Source organism: Gallinula chloropus (assembly GCF_964237585.1).
Source record: "Gallinula chloropus genome assembly, chromosome: 13".
In the NCBI taxonomy this organism is placed as follows: domain Eukaryota; kingdom Metazoa; phylum Chordata; class Aves; order Gruiformes; family Rallidae; genus Gallinula; species Gallinula chloropus.
This window is the reverse complement of record NC_140098.1, coordinates 17434741-17454217: the sequence shown is the minus strand read 5'-3', so window position 1 is coordinate 17454217 and position 19477 is coordinate 17434741. Positions and strand designations below refer to the sequence as shown.

The following is a 19477-nucleotide window of genomic DNA, read 5'->3' as shown; positions in this document are numbered from 1 at the left end:
ATTTTCCTTTGGTTGTCGGTTCAGAAAGACTGTAAGAATGTTCTTCACAATCCCCAACCTGCCTTAAAAAGTGGAAGTCCTCTCAAAATGGAAAAGTAAACTATAAACTCCCAGTAAAAGTTTTCAACTGTTTTTCAATCTAGTGTGCTCCCTACAAGGGAGGCTGTGTCACACTGCAGCAGCTTTCAATGGAGGAAGGGGACAGGAGTCTGAAGGAGCATCTCAAACTGAAATGTCAGAAGAAACGGGTGCAGACCAAACCTGGACATTAATATTATAAACTAGCAAAGACCAAACTGTGGCATTTAACTACTTCCAAACGTTGGCTTCACTTGCAGTGAAATTTGGGTGTCACAGGCTTTGTAAGAAGGATACCAGAAAGCCATAAAATGCCCTGGGAATGACAGCCAACTGAATCCCACTCCCACACTAGGTGAATCAGTCAAAGCTAAGCTGTAGCAGTCACTGAAGTAGATAAACTTTTGGATGAAGTAAATAGTCAACACTGTTCTTTTGAAGGCAAGTCATATCTTATAAATTTATTAAGATCTATGGAGGAGTCAGAGGTGTAGATAACTCTGATCAATAAACCATACTTGAATTCATGTTGCCTTGTTACAAGATGTAGAGGCCAAAAGTAAAGGGTATACTTCTTGCTATTATGCCTGATAGTTTGGGCTCTGAGCTGGTACATGATGGTATCAGTCATTGTTACAGATAGAATATGGGGGCACGTGTACCCTGTGGTTGACCCACAACCATCCTTGTGTAATTTGCCGTGCATTGTTCAATCTCTGAATTCCATGCTGTTTTTACTGCTCTCTGCCAAGATGAAACTGCAGAAATCCTTCCTTTGCAGTTCTATATTCCCACAAACCAGCTCATGTTTAAACTTTTGTCCTTTCAGATATGATTTATATCATGCAAATGTATCTGGAAAGCAGAAAGAAAGGGTGAGGAATATTTGACTCATTTACTTGTATTCAAATATTGCTTTATTATTTATAGAGCCATTCCTCATTTCAAAAGTATGTAGGCAATGGTAGAAATAAAAAGCTATTTCTGAAAGTAGTGAGATTTGAGTTACCAAGCTTGGCCCATGTTTTCAGGGGAATTTAGATGTGACTCTTCCTTCATCACAACTGTGTGCAATCCAGTTAGTGGAGTTAAACAGTTATTTCTTCTGACACTTTATGAGCATTTGGGCACCTCTAACTCTCGTATAATGTAAAAGGAAATATTATAATGTCTGATTTTTCAACAAGCAGAAAAATACAGTAGTCAGTAGGAGCCACTCTGTCTTGCATTGTCTGCAACCCCTTAAGCAGGCTCCCAAAAGCCTCTGGAGAAGTTCTGGATGCTCCTGAATATTGTGCAGTTCCCAGAGCTGCTCAGAAAGAAGTCCCTTGTCTTTAGTGTGATGTCTTTTGGAGAAAAGTGCTGTGTCTCTATTTTCAAAGGGCTACTCTAACTTAATTTGTCTCCTTACTGCTGTTCACACCTGGGATGCTGGGCTGACATGTGCTGTTTTCAGGTAAAATTGTCCAACTGTTAACCATGCCAGTTGTCCCCAGAGTTTAGGATCACTTGAAGTTGGGCTTTTTAATTGGGTGATTTAAGGCTTCTGCTTCCTCTACGAAGTACTGCAGGAGGACTAAATTTAACAACGAAATTCCTAGTATTCATTTTCTAGTTATATGTATTTCCTGTTACTTGAGAAAGTGAGAGACAAGGAAATGCTGTTTTATGAGTGAGAAAAGTGTAATATCCGTGTTTCAGTAAAATCCAGTGCTGTGATAGGTAAAGGAATTCAAGTGTACAGAATGTGTCTGACATCCACCAAATACCATTTTACGTTGGCTCTGTTCTTGCCAGCCTGTGGTAGACAGACGTGTTGTGCTATAAAATGCTTCTGCCTCCTTTGTTTTGGGGCAAATTACCAAAACTGTAAGTTGACAATATTGCAATCAATTGACAGATCGTTCCTCAGACCTGTGGCTGTAACAGGACTTAACTATAAAACTTGAGGGTTTTCTAGGCTTAAATTTTTGAACATAGCATGAAGCTCAAATTGCTGCATTGCTCTGTAAATTTAGTTAAAGGCTGATATACTGTGGTGTCAACTGAAAATTTCTAAGATAGGCCAAAGTGATAGATCTAGAAAAGTAGTCCTAATTGATGAGATATCTGATTTCTTGGCTGTTTATTTCTGTGCCTGAAATTGAAATGAATGATTCTTATTTGAAAACACTTGACTGCTGTTTATAAATATCAATTTCAAAACAGTCTCTCTGCTTTTCATGCGAGCTGGTGATCCTGGGATGGTTTTAAGACTTTTCTGTATTCTAGGCACAGTAAGTGTAGCCACAGAAACATGTATATTAAGGTGATTTTCATTATTAATAGAATTAGTAGACCTTGTTAAATTATTTGTCTGACTCCATTATGTGTTGTTGACTAATTTCCAAAAAATAAGTAGTTACTAATATCGTTAAATAATATTTCATTTTTATTTGAGAATCATGGTCATATGCCTGCAGCCTTAATTTTCAGTAAAAATTAAACAACAAAGTCTGATCCTGGGGAAGCTAACTTGCTTCATTAATCTAAAGGTTTATGTTACTTCATTACTATTGCCTACAGTTTTGGATATGCATTTCTCTTAAATTAGAAGAGAAAAATACATATTTTAACTATATTACCAAATTCCTTCTGAAGATGGGTGCGCTGTTGTGCCTTCATCACTGCATGTGTCAGCATATTATTAAGAGGTTCACCAAATATTTTGATTCTATTTTCATATAGACTCACTGATTTTCTAGATACATTCAGTCTTTTTTGCTTGGAAGTGCAGTATGAATGTTACTATGTTGGTATGCAGTAAGGTTAAATCAAGTGCACTATTATAAATGACACACTTATTTGATTTTTTAGTGATTCTATACCTGCAGTTAAACAGAGGGAGACAGCAGTTAGACAAGAAATCATGGTTAAGTCTTTCATTATTTCTAAATCATGTAACTAAAGTAATAACCTGAACCTACATAAGGTGACGACACACACGTTGTGCTATTTGTTAACACGGAGTTGAAGAAAAGCCCATGAAAACTGGGCATATTTTGGATTTAACACCAATGTAATTGAAGTACAATATGGCCATATGTGGTATAGATTATCACTTCCTAACGTCAATCAGTATGAGTGGGAAATGACTGATACGAATTAGTAACAGCTGTGAAATTAAATTCCATTTTCCTTTTAGGCATGGGTTCTCTGTACTGGCAGTTAACCAGTGCCTTCTTATGGCTTTAAATCCAAGGTTTTGGTATTGGCTCTGTTTTGAACAACATATAACAGCAAGGTAGTGGCTACCTACAGCTATGGCACAATACAGCGGAATCCTCTCTCTGCACAGCACAAGCGGAGCAGGTCCTAGTTAGACATTTGGATTTTGACAGTTTAAAATGGCACTGGACACCCATGTTACTGTTGGATTTCTATTTTAATCCCATCATTGCATATAATCCTTCATACTTATTAAGCATATGAAGATAAAACCCTGATATCAGTGAATTATGGGAACTGCCAAAACCCCAGAGGGGTCTCAGAGGAGAGACCATCTTCCAGACTAACATCAGCTTCATGTTTCTGACTGATGGGAAGTTGAAAGCCACATGTGCAGATCAGAGGAGAGACACTGAGAGGCAGCTCTGGTATCTGTATAACTCCTGGTGTGTATCTGTCTCCAAGGTCCTGTTGTGCCAGACCTTACCAGAGCACAGCTCAGTGTAGATTCTTCTGTTACACTGATGTGTCTCATAGAGTAGCAGAGCCAGGCTGTGTCAGATTTATCCCTACTAAAGGGGTTAAAATAGGTGGTGTGATTTTGGTTTTTTTTAAATATGGATTTAAATTGCTTTAGCTTATTCTGGTGGATGCAGCAGAAGTTCCCTGACACCTAAACTAATCTAGAAGCAAGACCTCATTGCCCCAAGAGAGTGTATTTCTTTCTAACATTCAGAATACTTGATAGAAATATCACCCTTTTTTTGGACTCTGGTTTATTCAGTGGGGAGCCTTTTGTTTCTTGAATGTCTTTCCATTCCCCCCCTCCCCATATCAGTTAAAGTGTTAAGCAGATCTTTTTTTCCCACACTAATAGCTATATTTACATTCTGCAAGATACAGAATGCATAGCCATTATCCACAAAACTGTATGTGCAAAAATTAAACAGTTTAAGCTTTCATAAAATCATACCATTAGCTTCAAATTGTATTTTTTTACATTGAACAATGTTATGGGAAGCAATCCTATGTGACTTAAAATCATCTAATTTTTCTGAGTTAGAAAACATAATGCTGCTACAGGTAAGGGAAAAATTTGTATTAAGCCACAAGTGGAGGCGAAAGCCTAGAAATATTTTGTTTGTTTCTTTAGGAAAGAAGTGATGTTTAAGTTGTATAATAACTGTAATTAAGATTTGTGTATTGATAATGGATACATTCACAGGCTGATGCTAACTAGCAAGGTTATAAAACATACCGTTGCTTTTAAAAAAACTAAACCAAAAAAAAACCCCAGAAAAGATTCAATCTGTTTCTGCTGCTGACAATTTTTTCTTGGCTTCAGGCAAGGATTGGGGAAAATCAAGCCTTTTGTTATAGGACCTTTTGCTTATTTACCCTCCAGTTTGTTTCTTGAAAAAGTAAATTTCACTCAACTTCAGTAACAAAATTTCTGTCCTTTGTTAGTATAGGGGTTCTTAAATCCTAAAATCTTAACTGTTGATAAATGGAGATGGGAGCTTGAAAATGTAATTGTTTCATTAATGGATTATGATAGGGAATATTTTTTTCCTGCAGTCTTATATGTCATGAAATATTGGCTTTTTGAAGGTATATTTGTTACGAAAAGGTATAAGCTCATGTATTGATGGACTAGGTTTCACAGAAAATTAAAAAGCTCAGTTGTATATGAGATGAAAAACAAAGATAAATGACCAAGAAAAATGGGTTTGAAGCTGACTATTTTGATTTGTTTTTTTAATAGCGATGTACATAACAGCAATGCCTGTTATGTAGCTTAGAAACTTATTTTTAAAGAAGAATATAGTGGAGATCTATTACTGGGTTCAATCTAGAGCTCATATAAAAGTCATCTTAAACTTTAGGGAAATTTCATATCTAGACTGTTTACAGTCTGAGCCCATCTCTAATGGTTAAAACATCCAAGGGTTACCATAAGTAATCTTTAAGAAAGAAGGCTATTACTCAGGCTTTTACTACATCTTGCATTTGCAGATTGTTGTTGTTCTTGGATTCTTTTGCAGAAGTAGGCAATGCTGATAGTGAGAACTAGAGGTTTGTGTTATTATGCAGTAGTGTTATTTGCTGAGGGGAAGATATTTATGCACTTTGAAAGTAGGAAAAAAAAACTTGAAGCAGTTCTGCACTTCTTTCCAGTTCCTTGAAATCACCTCCATGTTTTAGATGATTCCTGTGGCAGATTTTTTGAAATTATATAGTTATTTTTCTAAATGAGTCATTAGATTAAATCAGGTTAATAGAGAAAAATCAGTGGCAACTGGCATGCTTAGGAAGTACTGCTGTTATGATAGATCTGTGTTAAAAGGATAGTTAATAACACCTGTATTTTCTGTAGCAATTTTGACCTTGTTCCACAGCGTGTGACCCCAAGTGTACAGTATTGCTCCTCTGTGCTTTTAGTAAAGGATTTTTTTCAGTGGTACTACAAGTTTTGATACACAGTTTATTGCAGTACAACGAAGTAGTGATTCATGTCAGTAACTGCAACTGATGAGCATGTATGTGAATTGTCATCTGCAAGCCTTTGTGTGGCTGCTGTTTCCCTTGCTGACTAGTGCAGACTGATGTGAAACTTGTGAAAGCATGTTAATATTTGCATGCACATGCATTGAACTGTGTCTTATATAAATGCCAGTTTTTGTACATGTGTGCATGTTTAGGCATACATGCTTATATAACTATCTGCATCAATAGGAGAAATGACTAAAACAAGGACACCCTTGCTTGGAACAAAGATGACTCTTGGCTTGCAGAATCAGAAAATGTAGACATTATATAAGGTTAAATTTTGTGCTTCAGCTTCTAGTTCTTTGAGGAAGTAAATTTAAGAATTTAGATGCCTTATTACACTAACCTAGGGTGACTATTTTGTCTGCAAATTGACTAGTTGTTGTTGTAGAATTGAATTGCACGGTTTTGCAAGAGTTAGATACACAGAGGAATCTCAATGCAAATAAACATAGTATTTTACTGGCCATGACTTTGTTGGAGCTCTTACACACAGGTGAAGAACTTCTTACAGTGTATACAGGGAGTTAAAATAAGTTCTTGGTGGGCAACAGTAAAAAGAACCATAGTATTTCATGGTAAGTACCAGCCTGTTGTTGTGCAGTTGTCCTGTTTGTGGGTTTTTACGGATTTAGCAGTAAATGTTAAAAGTACATTCCAAAAACTTCCTGTATTGTGGTCATGTGCCCTAAGGTGTTATTTTATGTTTAACATAAATCATTTTATGTTTAGCATGTTATATCTTATGATACAGATACATGTACTGAAAACTGTTAGGAGGAACTAAATCTGCCATGGAAAAAATGGCAAAACCAGTGAAAATGTTTGGATGAGAGATTTACCCTTCAATCTTTGTATCTACTCAAGTAATGATTCTACCTTACAAATCAATTACTGGCTTTATGCAACCCAATCAAAAATCAGTCTGATAGATACTTCATGCATGTTTTAAAATCTGTGCAGCTCTTTTCTATGTTAGCCTGAATAGGCTTCGTACTAATATAGCTTAATATAATATTTTTAAAACTACCTATTTTTAGATTTTTAAAATGTCATCGATTCTATCATTTAGTCACAATAGAATGCTTCTATTTCAAGTTGGAAATAGTCAAATTTATCGAAGTATAGTTATAACTTTCTTTTGAGTGTATAACTTCATGACTAGCTATCACCACACTGTTTTTTGTTAGATCTCCAAACACAGCCTAAGCAATGGGGGCCTGAATAAATAGAAGTTATGAGAGATTTTGTACTGACACTAGTAGACTTGGAGTTGAGGATGGTCACAGTGTGTGTCCTGTAATGCAAAACTTAAACTGTTTGTTGAAACTATCTTTAAAATTAATTACAGTAATAAGAAGTAGATGAAGGAAGAGAGGTGGAAAATAAAGAATGTTCATGGGTATTTGGTTTTATAATTTCTCTACTATTTTCACAGGTTTAGAACTTAGAGGTTCTTGTATGTCTATAAATGCAGCAAAAGCAGCTCCTGTTATGTCTGGCTGCTAAAAATAATGATTTTCTAATCATTGACAAAATTACTTTGGAGACCTTTGATAAAACAAAGTGGTGTGTGCTAATTGTTTTATATCCTATGATAGCTCAAAATTCTCAGCTAGGAAGCTTTTCACTTAAACTTCCTCTTTTATTAAGGTTAAGAATTCCTCTTAGTCCTGCTTTGTCAAATCGAGGTCTTGTCTTGAAAGGCAGTTTCAGGACTTTATGTTAATGGTGAATGTAAGTGTACAACTTTGTAGGACAGTGAATGAATATTAAAGTTACATAACTTTTAATTCTGACTTCTAGAAGACAGTAATAATATACCTGGAAGACAATAACTGACATGCTGGACAACAGTGTACCCTATGTATTATTGAAGCCTAATTGTTCCATTATTCTGGAGAAGTTCCAGCTTTTTGAAGTTTTAAATTCAAGTTTTAAGTTCTGCAATTTGACAATTGTTAGTTCAGAAATTGTGTGTTCTTTCAGCTAATTTCACCTTGATTGATTCCATAATTCCCCAGCATGTTTCCATGAAGGGATATACATAGAAGACTGTATTGCAATTATATAGTCACCTGAAAGCTCCTGAAGAGACTAATGTAACTCTGTCTCTAATTGCAAATCTATCAAGATGTTTGCGCACTGGAACCTGTACTTTGATGCAATATATTCCTAATTTTAGTAAGAGTCAGCGTTCAGTAATGTTGAAAACTGACCTCTTCAAAATTGAAAAGTGAATTGAAGTTAGTGGTAGCTTTTTAACTGCAAGGTGATAATATCTGTGAAATGTACTCTGGATTTTGAACCCTTACCTTTAGTGGGAAATGGGGGGAAAAGAAGGAAGAAGAGAAAAAGAGCAAACTATTTATTGAAAAGATCATGATAAAAGATCAAAGACGTTTCACCATGTTTTGCTCCTAACACCATCACTGACAAAACCACAGTCTGGATAAACTTGGAATTTGAAGTTTTGTTAAAGGAGGTGAAATCACTTAGGATTTGCTAACAAAAACAGTTGCAGTTAATGCATTTATTATTAAAAATAGACAATCCAGGAATGGTGGTAAAATGTTTATCAGTCCCATCTGGAAATTAACAACTAAAGAAAGGTAATATTTCCTTTGGAAATAGAAGAGAGCATGAAGGGGTGAAGCTCCCAGAAAACTGGTACAAATGTTGCCTAAGGCTGCCTGAGTCTTAGTGAGTAACTGCTACGCTGTGGTAAAAAGTTGCACTTTTAATTTTTTGAGTGAACTTGATGCATGTGGAGATCCCAGATTGCTGCAAGTGATTCCTGTAAGTGTAATCATGTCAGTGGAACTCAGAGCAATAAACTGGGTAACACCTTGCTCAGCAAAGAAATACCAATTTGAGACTAGGAGTCATTAAGAGATTTGAGATGCTCTCTAGTAGTAGCATGCTCCACCAACCATGTGGATTATTTTTTCACCTCTAGCTAATGAGAATTCAATCAATTAGAGCTACAGGGAAGAAAAAAAAAACAATGTAAATTTAAACAGAATGTAAATTTAACATAACAAAGTGCAGAAACAAAACCATTTCTGAGAATTTTGCATCCATTTATGTGCCCATCCAGTGTTCTAGAGAAGTAAGCAGTTTGTTGTATTAGTTGTGGGTTTCGATCTGAATGGTTGCCTTCCCATGGAGATGAGTAGAACAAGACTTGGAGTAGGGCTATCATAGTCCGTCCTCCTGTGTTCCTGAATGGTACTTGAGATATGCTGCCAATGTAGGCTTACTTCTAGCTTCCCAAAGGTGAAAAGTGGTCTGACTTAGATTAAATCCTTTATTTGATCTTAAGTCAGCGTGAGTAGGATTCTTGCCTAATTGCATACCTTTTAAGCTGTCATTGTAGATGGGTCAGGATAGCGCTGAATAGAGTTTTTGTGTTATAAATGAGGAGGACAAATCTGAAAAAGCTTCCCTCTCCTACCCTTGAATTCATTCTAATTCACCCCTCTTCAAGTTATGTATTCACAGGTATCTGAATTTCCAATGCATTCTGTTCTATATATTATTTCAGAATGAATTAGAATGAAATCAGAAGTAAAGTAATAATAATTATGCCTTTTTTGTTTTCCTAAGGCTATTGGAGTTACATGGATGTAGGTAAAATTGTTGATCTGGTTTGCAATGACATTGTTAACTTGAAGGACCAATATCAGAAAACACAAATTATATTTACTGTTCATGACTTCAAATTCCTGCCTATCATTTCTAGTAAATTGTAGCTGCTTAGAGCTGTTTTGAATTGACCTCGGTTGGCTAATAATTTAAGATGAAAAGTGAGGTGGACTTACTGTTAAAACAGAAATGAGTTTAGAGAACCATAGTTAAATTCCTTTGTTTACAGCGTAAAGCATCATAGAACATTATTATTAATAGAAGTATTAAGTACTTCATTGGATTAAAATGTTTACAGTTTTAAATATCAGCAATACCTGTCAAATATACCTGCCATCTGTCCTTGACAGAAGCTCCAACATCTGCTGAGATGCAGACCTGTGACCTCTAGATAAGCTTCCATACGCAGAAAAATATTTATCTTCCTACTATGACCTTCCATGCACAAGACATGAGCCATGGATTTGTTTCCTAGGGAACTAGTGACTGAGGAAAATCTATAATTAGATCTGTGGGTTGTTTGCAACAAATGGGAATGGGGTGCTAAGCAGGTTCTTAAAGTATCCGGATGTATTACGTTGACTTCATGTAATGGACCCAACTTTTAAAAAATGCCCTTCATCATGATATTTCTTTTTTATATCTTCAATGAAAAATTTTAAATACTTTTGATAGAGAAGTTATTTCTCTAGATTAATTTTAACTGTAAAAATATTTTCCAAAGACAAGACTGGGTAGGTTGCTAGTTAAAGCAAAAAGAAAATTAGACATGATCTTCCAATAAATTTCTTCAAATTAAACTCACTTTTAATTTTCAAAACTGGTTTTAGGTGACTCATTCTTACCAGCTCCATTTTTCTCACTACTCATATTCAGTTGCCCAGGTTGGCTCTGCCACTTCAATGTCTTAATTCTGCAATTCCAATTACTCTACCTGGCTGGAAGTTCCCACTTAATCCAGATCTTGATTTCTTTCTTTGCTGCATGCATGGATCTAAAGATAACATTTGTAGCCAGGTCCCATGGGCAGTAATTGTGCCTGCAGGGAAAGGAAGCAACTAGTTTTTTTCTATTTCCCAGACAACCCAGGGCTGACATCTCGACACCTTATCAGCAGATTATTTTAGCCCGGGCACAGTGATGCTGAGATGCTGCTGAGTTGCTTCCAGTCTGGTGCTAGAAGAGCGTGTCTTATGCTTTCTTGGATGCTGCAAAAATGGCCTTGAGTAATAAATTAAGTCTTTGATCTTATTTAGAATAAATAGTGCTGTGAAATACCTGGAAAAAGGTATTGTAAATTGCCTCTGTTCGCTTTTCTACTGCTTGTAGCCTTAGCTACATATGTGGTGATTACACTTTGTATTCTATGTCCTGAATTTCTGGAATTAGAAACCTATAAATGTTATCTCTCCATTTCTGCCTCTTTAGATCAGTGAGAAGTTTGTAATAAGGCACCTCCATTAATGAAAATAATATTTGGGTTTTTTGAGGAAGGACACTTAATATTATCAATCACAGTCAGATTTCAGATTTTTTCTAACAACTAACCATAGCTTTTGAGCTACTCCATCTGTCTGTCACTCAAAAGACAGTGGTCCTCAAATCCCTTCAACTAACAAGGTTTGTTGCAAGTTAGTAATTTAAGCAGCAATTAAAATGTGGTGATTAAATGAAAGGCCAAATCAGCCAGCGAAATATCCAGACCTTCTGTGAAAAGTAATACTTGCAGGTCATTTGCCTTTGAGGTTACAAAAAGCTGTGTTTATAAATTCCATGCTGTCAGGAGTAGGAAATAGTTGTGTACTGCATCCAGAGCTGGCAGATCTATCTGAGAGATCGACTGTTACTTGGGAAAAGGGGAAGTGAAAATTATGTGTAATGAATCTTCCTGCTCTTCATAAATTAAGAGTAAAAGGAAGCTGAAGGATTACCTGCTGCAAAAGATAATGCACACCTTGATGTGTTCATTGGATTACTTCACCCTGTGAGAGAATGGTCTGTTAGTTATTTATGGTGGTTACATCCTCAGGCTGGGTGCAACTGTAGCTGAAGCTTGCAGGTCCCAGAGCTGCAACTGAGTCTGGCATCGTGTACAGTGACAATAAGGAGCCTCAAATGGAAGGGAGCTCAGGGCTTCCACATGCAGAAAGTCAATTTGTTTAATTTGGACATGTGCATGCTGCCACAAAACAGAGCTGAATTTTGTCAAAGTTTATGCATAATTATAAAAAAAAAAAACATTATGCTGAGACGATGTTTTTGGTTCCATGTCAAAATTCCTATTAGTGTTGATTATTTTAAAGGCCTCAGAAAATGAGCACTGGTGATGAAACAGCTTCACTGGTGGTTATTAATATATTGTGTCATTTTCCTACGTTAAGGTATTTTGTTGAAATATTTGTCTATGGAAATTATTGTTTGCCAAATTTTGGTTTTACAATTGTTTTATTATAGTTACTGAAACATTGTATTTGTACTGACGTCACAAAATAACAGTTGCTACAGTAACTTCTATAGGAAACAAATCTCCAGACCAACAAAATACTTAAACATACCATCTGCATTTCAAGCAATACAAGTTTTATTTTCTTCATGGACGTGAAGTTCTGAATATGATAACTGATAAGAGTACTCATGTAGTTTTGTTTGGATTGCTTCAGGCAAGGAACACTTGTACTATTTGCAGCACCCAATCAGTCTTGCAAAATATGCTAAAACTATGTGCTTTAATTTTCACAATGTTGTTCCTATATTTGACACTTCCTGAAATGTTTTCCATGACAAAGCTCACAGGATGCTAAACACCCCCTCTTGAGATTATTGGTGTATGATTTTTCATTTTCATAATTCATTTAGTTTCAACTCCTGATTTTTTTTCTTATTCCCATGTTACTTCTCTGACAGTTGGTAGGAAAGTTTCCACGTTCTCAGAAGTAGTACGCCCAGTACTCAATACTTCAAAAAATTTATACAGCTATTAAAAAGGCTTCAGTTCACAGATGCACTTTGTAATAATACATGTGCTCCTGGATGAGGAGTCTTTTTCTGTAATTCATAAGAGTTTTAAGAGAACCAATGAAAAACAATATAAATCACAATCACAGACTGGTTTGGGTTGGGAGGGACACATTCCACCAGTCCAGGGTGTCCAAAGCCTCATGCAGCCTGGCTTTGAACCTTGCCAGGGTTCCAAGGACAGCTATGGCTTCTCTGGGCACCCTGTGCCAGGGCCTCCCCATTCCCACAGTAATAATATTTAATTGAAATTTACCCTCTTAGAGTTTAATCCCATCACCCCCATCCTATCACTCCCTCCTCTTGTACAAAGGAGTAGTGGCTAATCGTGTACCAGTAGCTTTGCCCAGTGGCCACAGAGTTTTTAATGTGTACGTTATAGTACAAGTTCAGATGCTGTCAGTCATGTGTTTTGCCCAGCTAAAACTGGGCCTTGGGAATCTGACTTTGAAACCAGATTTTGAAAATTGAAAATAAGTGTATTATGGCTTTCTTGGCTGTGTTGAGTCTGTTGTCTGCATACAGATTTCTATCTCTGGGAATTATACATATATATAGGTATTTGTATTAGGACTGCCATGGCATCAAGCCAATATTTCTAGTTGATGACACAGAAGCAATGCCTGCTCTGCTCAATGTAGTTTTCTCCAGCTTTTGTTAAGCAAGAAACCAACAGTTCACCTTGACTTTGGCTGTGTTCTGTTACCTCTCCAGCCACAGCAGGTTCAGTCAGTGCTGTGTATTCCTACTCCTGGTCTCATTTCCCTTTTCAGTCTGTGCTTTGGGCTTCTGGCATGCTGTTCCAATGCAAGTGCAAATATTAGAACCTGAGTGACTGATTGACTGGCCGGTTTAAGCTTTGCAGTGAAAGTACGTGGTCTAGGAGATTTATACAGCTTTGAAAATCTCACCTCATGTAGATTAGAGATGGAAAACTGCTCTGGAAATGTTTCGAAATGCAGGACTGTGATATTGTCAGCATTATTGTATTGCATAAGCTTATTTTAATTGATGAAGTTTTACTTGAACTTTGCAAATATTGTTCATGCTTGTCTATATTAACTTGTCTTTTGGATAACATGCCAAATGGGCACTTGTCCAGATATGGTTTTTACTATTAATTATATTTTAAGTTTGGTGATCATGGAAGGAAGCAATAATGAAGCTAACAAAAAGGCTAACTATGTTTTTGAGCTGTCATATATTAATGTGTTGGGTTTTATCCCTAATTATCATGAACACAGTCACAGAGAAGCCTTATAACTTCTTTTACCATTTACTCCTGTGATTAAATCACCCGGGTGTCCTTGGTATTGCCCATATATTGAATGAGATCTGCAGTAAGTCCTGGTCAGAGAAGCAAAGGTCAGCTTTGGCCAACGTGTTTCCCTTTGTCAAAGAACAGAATTTGATTCCCATGCTTGGTTACTTTATCTAGGACTTAATGAAAGAAGATAGAGGTGTTGGAAATGAGTGGATTTAATAAATTATTCAACTCAGCAAATTATATAAATTGCTTTTTAACCACAGTTTTTGTATGCTTAGCTTATAGTAATGAAGCCATTGTTGTTAGTGTTTTTGAATAACGATGGGAATAGTTTGCATTTGTTTTGGTTGAAAGATTATTTGAGTCAGTACAGAGCAGATGAAGCCTCTCACTAGAGAGAGTGATTTGCAGTGTGGCAGGACAGGAAGTGTCTGTTTAAATATTTACATGATATCTAAACAATAGGCCTAACCCATTGTTTTGCTTTAATGGGGTGTAGCAACTAAAGGAAAAAATAGTTCACCTCTTATTATTCCATGGATAAATGCGTGTTCAGAGAGGCTAGAGCAGGGGGGAAGCACCAAAATCAAGCAACCCCACAGAAAAAGCCAACATGTAAGAGAGAGCGTAACAGCCTGAAATGAAAAGTTGCTGGGGTTTGACCAAATACTCCTGTCTGAGTAGGTATATCAGCCCTACAATCTCAGTAGGATATGTTTTCTTGTTAAAAAGTAAAACTAATATGATACATCTCTAATTCAGGTAGTGTCAAGGACTATAAAATATGGCAGTGGTTGAGGGAAACAGTTCTTACAGAATGAACTTGGTAAACTAGGATGGTGCTGCTAAGGACAGATTTGCTGGGGTTGCAGAACTGTGAAGTCTCTCTCGGGGGGCAGTGTGGTTTTTTGTACTTCTATTTTTCTCCTTCTCTTGAGAACACTCTGATTTACTTTTGCGATAAACCTGTAACAACAGGGGGATCACATTGCTGAAATGAGTTTAGCTGGAAGGGATACATAATGTCAGCTGAAAAATAGCACTTGGTAAATATGTTTTGGCCATGGTTCAGCAAAAAGCAGATCCTGTCAGCTAAGTAACGTTCTGTTTTCTTGAAAGCATCTTTTAGTGAAGCAGAATTGTTCAGCCTCTGCCTTTTTGAAAAATAAAAAAATATACTGGTTTGTCTTGGGTGCTGCGTATGTGGCCCTGACAAGGCCAGCATGGATCACTTCAGTTTTCAGTGTGTTTATTCTCTGATGTACCTGTGGCATAAGAAAGTGTTATCAGGTGTGGGAAAGTGAGTAATGTCTAATACTGTCATTTGTGTCCAAGGTGAGAAGGAAATAGCCTTAAAGAGTCTATATCATTTTGGGATACTCAGCTGGCATCTGTTCTGTCTATGCCATCTGCCCACATAGTGTCAAAGTCCTTCTGATCTGTGAGATCAGAAGGAGGGAAAATGAAATAGGTAGAAATCGGGAGGGTAGATAAAGTATGCCTGCCTTATCCATATAGACGGGTGCTTGGGTCTGTGCTGCCTTAGCTGGACCATTTCCTAAGAACGAAGCATCTTTATATGCAACACGTAGCTGCTGTCATATGGTGCAGACATTTTTCAATATTAGAACCTGCACTGAAGTTCCTAAAGCCGGGAACAAATTATGGAAATGAATGTTTCTGTCTGAGCTTCAGGTAGTAGCAACAGTGGAAAAGTCATTATGTGTTTTAGAAATGTAAAAATGACATCCCAGAGTAAACATTCCATCAGAAAAAATCTGGCCTTATTTTTTTCTCAGCCAGTAAATTGGGAAAGCATTTTTGTGTAAATACATTGTAAGCTAGGAAATTTTCATATGAACAGTGCTGTGTTTATGACAGTATTCAGAATAGCAGTCTTGCCAGAGGAGATGTCAGACAACCCTCCTGTTCTTTCTTCCTTGCTCTTGTTGAAGCACCAAACCATATGGCAAATTAAGCCTGATTTTTATTAAACTTTTCATTGTACTCAGCTTGGTGTGAACTGGGAAATGCACTTTCTTTGAACTATGCAGCCATTATATAAGCATCTTAATTAGGAGATGCTAGTGTTCTTCCTTACGTTCCTGGGAGTATGTAGCTCCCTCTCGTGGCTAATTAAACATTTTAAAGAGTCTGAAAATGACTTTTTGTGTGACCACCACTGCTCTTGATGACATGATGCAGTGGTACATGCAGCATATTTACCCTGGGCTGCTTATTACTATATCAAGCATATGTTGCTGTGTCAAAAGTCATAGGTCTAGATGCATAGGTGGGGAAATAGATAGGAGAGAAGGGTCTGTACATACCTGCACCGTGAATGTGACTGCTTCCTGAAGCTTTAAAAAAGCTGAATGGGCACATCCAGTCATTTAGAAAACCTCCACTGTCTGGTAACTCTCTTGGTCTTATACATTATATGCTGAAGAATAGTTTACAGCTAAAGAGGGAGGAGAGATGGAATGTGTCATGGCTCCAAGGCGTACAAATCTTTCAGGTACCACACTGGGATGTCTTGCTATCAAACTCAAGGTTAAGATCTTTGCCAGGAAATGTTCCCTCCAGTCACGTTCGCAGGGATCCTTGTTGCTTTTATTATTGTTACAGTCCTGCCTTTCTATCTGGTGTGGAGAAATGTCTATATATGATTATTTGGAATTTTTCTGATAAATTCCTTTGCACAGCCAATTTTTGGGTTTTTTTTTACTTTCTGTGTAACAACAGGGGCATCCTTCCTATGTATGCTACATCTAAACAGTGAGGAAGTGTTTGGTGGCTATAGAGGACACGGCTGTTGTGTAGCTTACCTCTGAATTAAATTTTTGTGCTGGCCTGTGGCTGACTTCAAGCCTTTCAAACCACTGTCCTTACATTGCATAGGAAGGTGTGCTTGTATTATGCCTTAGAAATCAGGGCAAAAGATGATCAATTAATTTTTTCCCTGCAAAAGGGAGCAATGGTCATGCCATTGCAAAATGATAAGCAGAACTGTATTAGGAAAAACATATTTTTAAGTTTTGTATGAAAAAAATAACAGAGTTTGTTCAAAACCTGAATTGAACAGCAGGGACCTGTTTAGTAGGAACCAGTAAATTTCAGTGGCACGGTGAAACCCGAAGTCACAAAGTTACTTTGCCCTTTTGTCACCTGCCATGTTGCCTGTTGCTGTGTTTTGGCATGAGATACTCAGAAATACACCAGAAGAAAACTTCACCCATTAGTGTTTCTGACTCCAAAGAAGGAAGGAAAAAAAAGGTGAAACAAGTTTTTACTTTGAAACTTCACCCATCCCCAGAGGGTGTGAGAATTGAAATTTTATCTCTGAAAATGCTGATTTCTTATTTCATAACTTGTGGCGATTTTTTCCTCAATTAAAATAAAGGAATAATGATTACGGAGTTTAGTCGAAAATCTCACTGCCCAGTAATCCGCAAACCAGCCTTGCTGAACCCACAGCAACAGGGCAACAAACATGTATATTTCCTCAGGGACATTATTAAACACTTTGCATATTTATTATCTCAGAATGGGAGCAGGCCCAGATTTCTAAGGCCACTTTTTCCCTTCCCTTCCTGAGCTGTAATTCAGAGTAGCATATAAATATTTGACTTAATGTTTCTGTTGAAATATTAACTATACAAAATTGCTAGAAACAAAAGGACACGAAACGGCAGAGGAAAGGAATGGCTTGGCAAGATTGTCAGCCTTAAAGGGCAAGATTAATTTATAATCCTTCTAGATTCTGATGTACAAATACAAATCTGCAAAGCATGTAGCTTATAGCAGACATAATGTAGCTCTGTGAGTTTACATATGCTACTGCTGCTAATATGAGACAGCCTTGAAATTGGATTTTTAGGGATTTTTTTTTCTTATGGGGAAATAAGGTAGTGATAGTAACAAGGAGTTTCTGCACACATGTGTGTGTCTGTGTGTGTATATATATAAAAACATACAAGTAAATTTGGAGCCTGGAAGGTTTCCAGCTGTGTGACTAAGCAGAGTTCTGGGCATGGAAACCTTTTTTCATGAGGAGTTTTTTCCTTTGGTTTAGAATGCTGGGGAAGGAGGAGTGTGGAAGGGAGTGGTGGTGGGGAAAACAACCTTAGTCTATTTTGTTGCGATTTTATGATGGCTAATAAAAAGGACTGACTAATCGGGAAATAATGTGTGGTGGCTCTCTGCTATTGAAAGGGTTGTTGTGAAATAAGTATGACTTTATGCCATTCAATGAAATGTATCTTTTTCTTTCTTTATTTGTCAACTTTGTTTTATCAATTTAACTGAAAAAAACCCCACACCAAAATTAAACAAAATGTCAAATCCTAGACGTAGATTGAGTACAGTAGCAATGGTATAATAAAAACTTTAAATATTGAAATAGAACACAGTAAAGATAAGACAGGACCTAAGATCATGAGTAGCTTTTTCTGGGGTTAACATAAGATTTGCATAGTGTTTTCTCAGTGATTGAAACCATATTTTATAGCTATCTCTTATATATTACCATGAACTGTGTTTTATAGCTATATATTATTGGCAGGAAATATACCTCAGTGTTAGGTAAAAGATTGAAACGTGGGTTTGGAATGATTTTAAAAGTTTGTATAAAATGACCTGTGACTTCTTGTTTTCCTGCCACACAGGTCATCAGAAGTGAAGGGGCAGAGGGAGCAAAGTTTCGACTCTCTGGGAAGGGAGTAGATCAAGACCCAAAAGGAATTTTTAGAATCAATGAGATCAGTGGGGATGTCTCTGTGACCCGAGCCCTTGATAGAGAAGCAATCGCCAATTACGAGGTGAGTACTTCTAGCAACAGGATCTCTGCCTCTCTGTTGATAATACATATTTTTTGAATATGTGTTTGCTTTTCAAAGGTCTGTAGTCAGAGCGAACCAAATTGTGAGTACTGTCCTATAAAATTTCCAGAACTATTTGTCCTTAGGAAATGGTAAATGTGTTTATTTTTACATTTAATCAGAACTCTACTCTGCCTTCTGCATGTAATCTATGTCATTTATCTTTAGTGGAAATACTGTCTGAACATCATGTATGCATTTGATTTGTGAATACAAAATTATGTTTAGACAACTGGAGATCATATAGGGAAGTTGCTTCTTAGATGCTACGTGGTTTTACTTTTTCTTTTATATTGTCAAGTTATTGATGGAATATACTATTCAACTCCACTTTTAGTAATGGATATTTTTAATAGAAAAATAAGATTCTGTTAATATGAAAATGTTAGCAGGCACTTCTGTCAGATGTATGTCTCCTGCAAAAATTTTACTGAATATTCCTTTCTTTGTCAGTAAATGCCATATTTCTCCCCACTGAAATTCCACCTCTGAAACCCATAAAATAACGATACCACAATGTCCTGAAATGCACAGTATAAAGAGAGGATCTGTCAATTCACGTTTTCTGTGTAGCTCTTGAAATGTGCAGTCAGATAAACTGTGCCTGGACACTTTGGTATGGTGACCAGCACAATTCACAGAGTTAGTAATACATGTGTGTTGCCACTTCTGTCCCAGCATGGGCAACCGACCCTCATATCCTCCTGCAGCGGGGAGCAGGCAGTACTCCAGCCTGCATGGGGCACAGGCTCTGGTTACAGTTCTGGCTGCCTTCTCTGACCTCTCTGTTGTGTGGTAATAAATACTTGTGCATTCAGTGCTGTTTCTCTCC

At 36.9% G+C, this 19477-nt stretch overlaps 1 protein-coding gene across 1 annotated transcript in view; it reads left to right on the top strand.

The window, feature by feature from the left end:
• CDH13 (cadherin 13) overlaps window positions 1-19477 on the top strand; it is a 477887-nt gene that overhangs the window by 212080 nt on the left and 246330 nt on the right. Inside the window, exon 5 of the mRNA XM_084270008.1 lies at window positions 18433-18585. Within this exon, the coding sequence (XP_084126134.1) occupies window positions 18433-18585 (153 nt within the window). The remainder of the gene's footprint in view (window positions 1-18432; window positions 18586-19477) is intronic.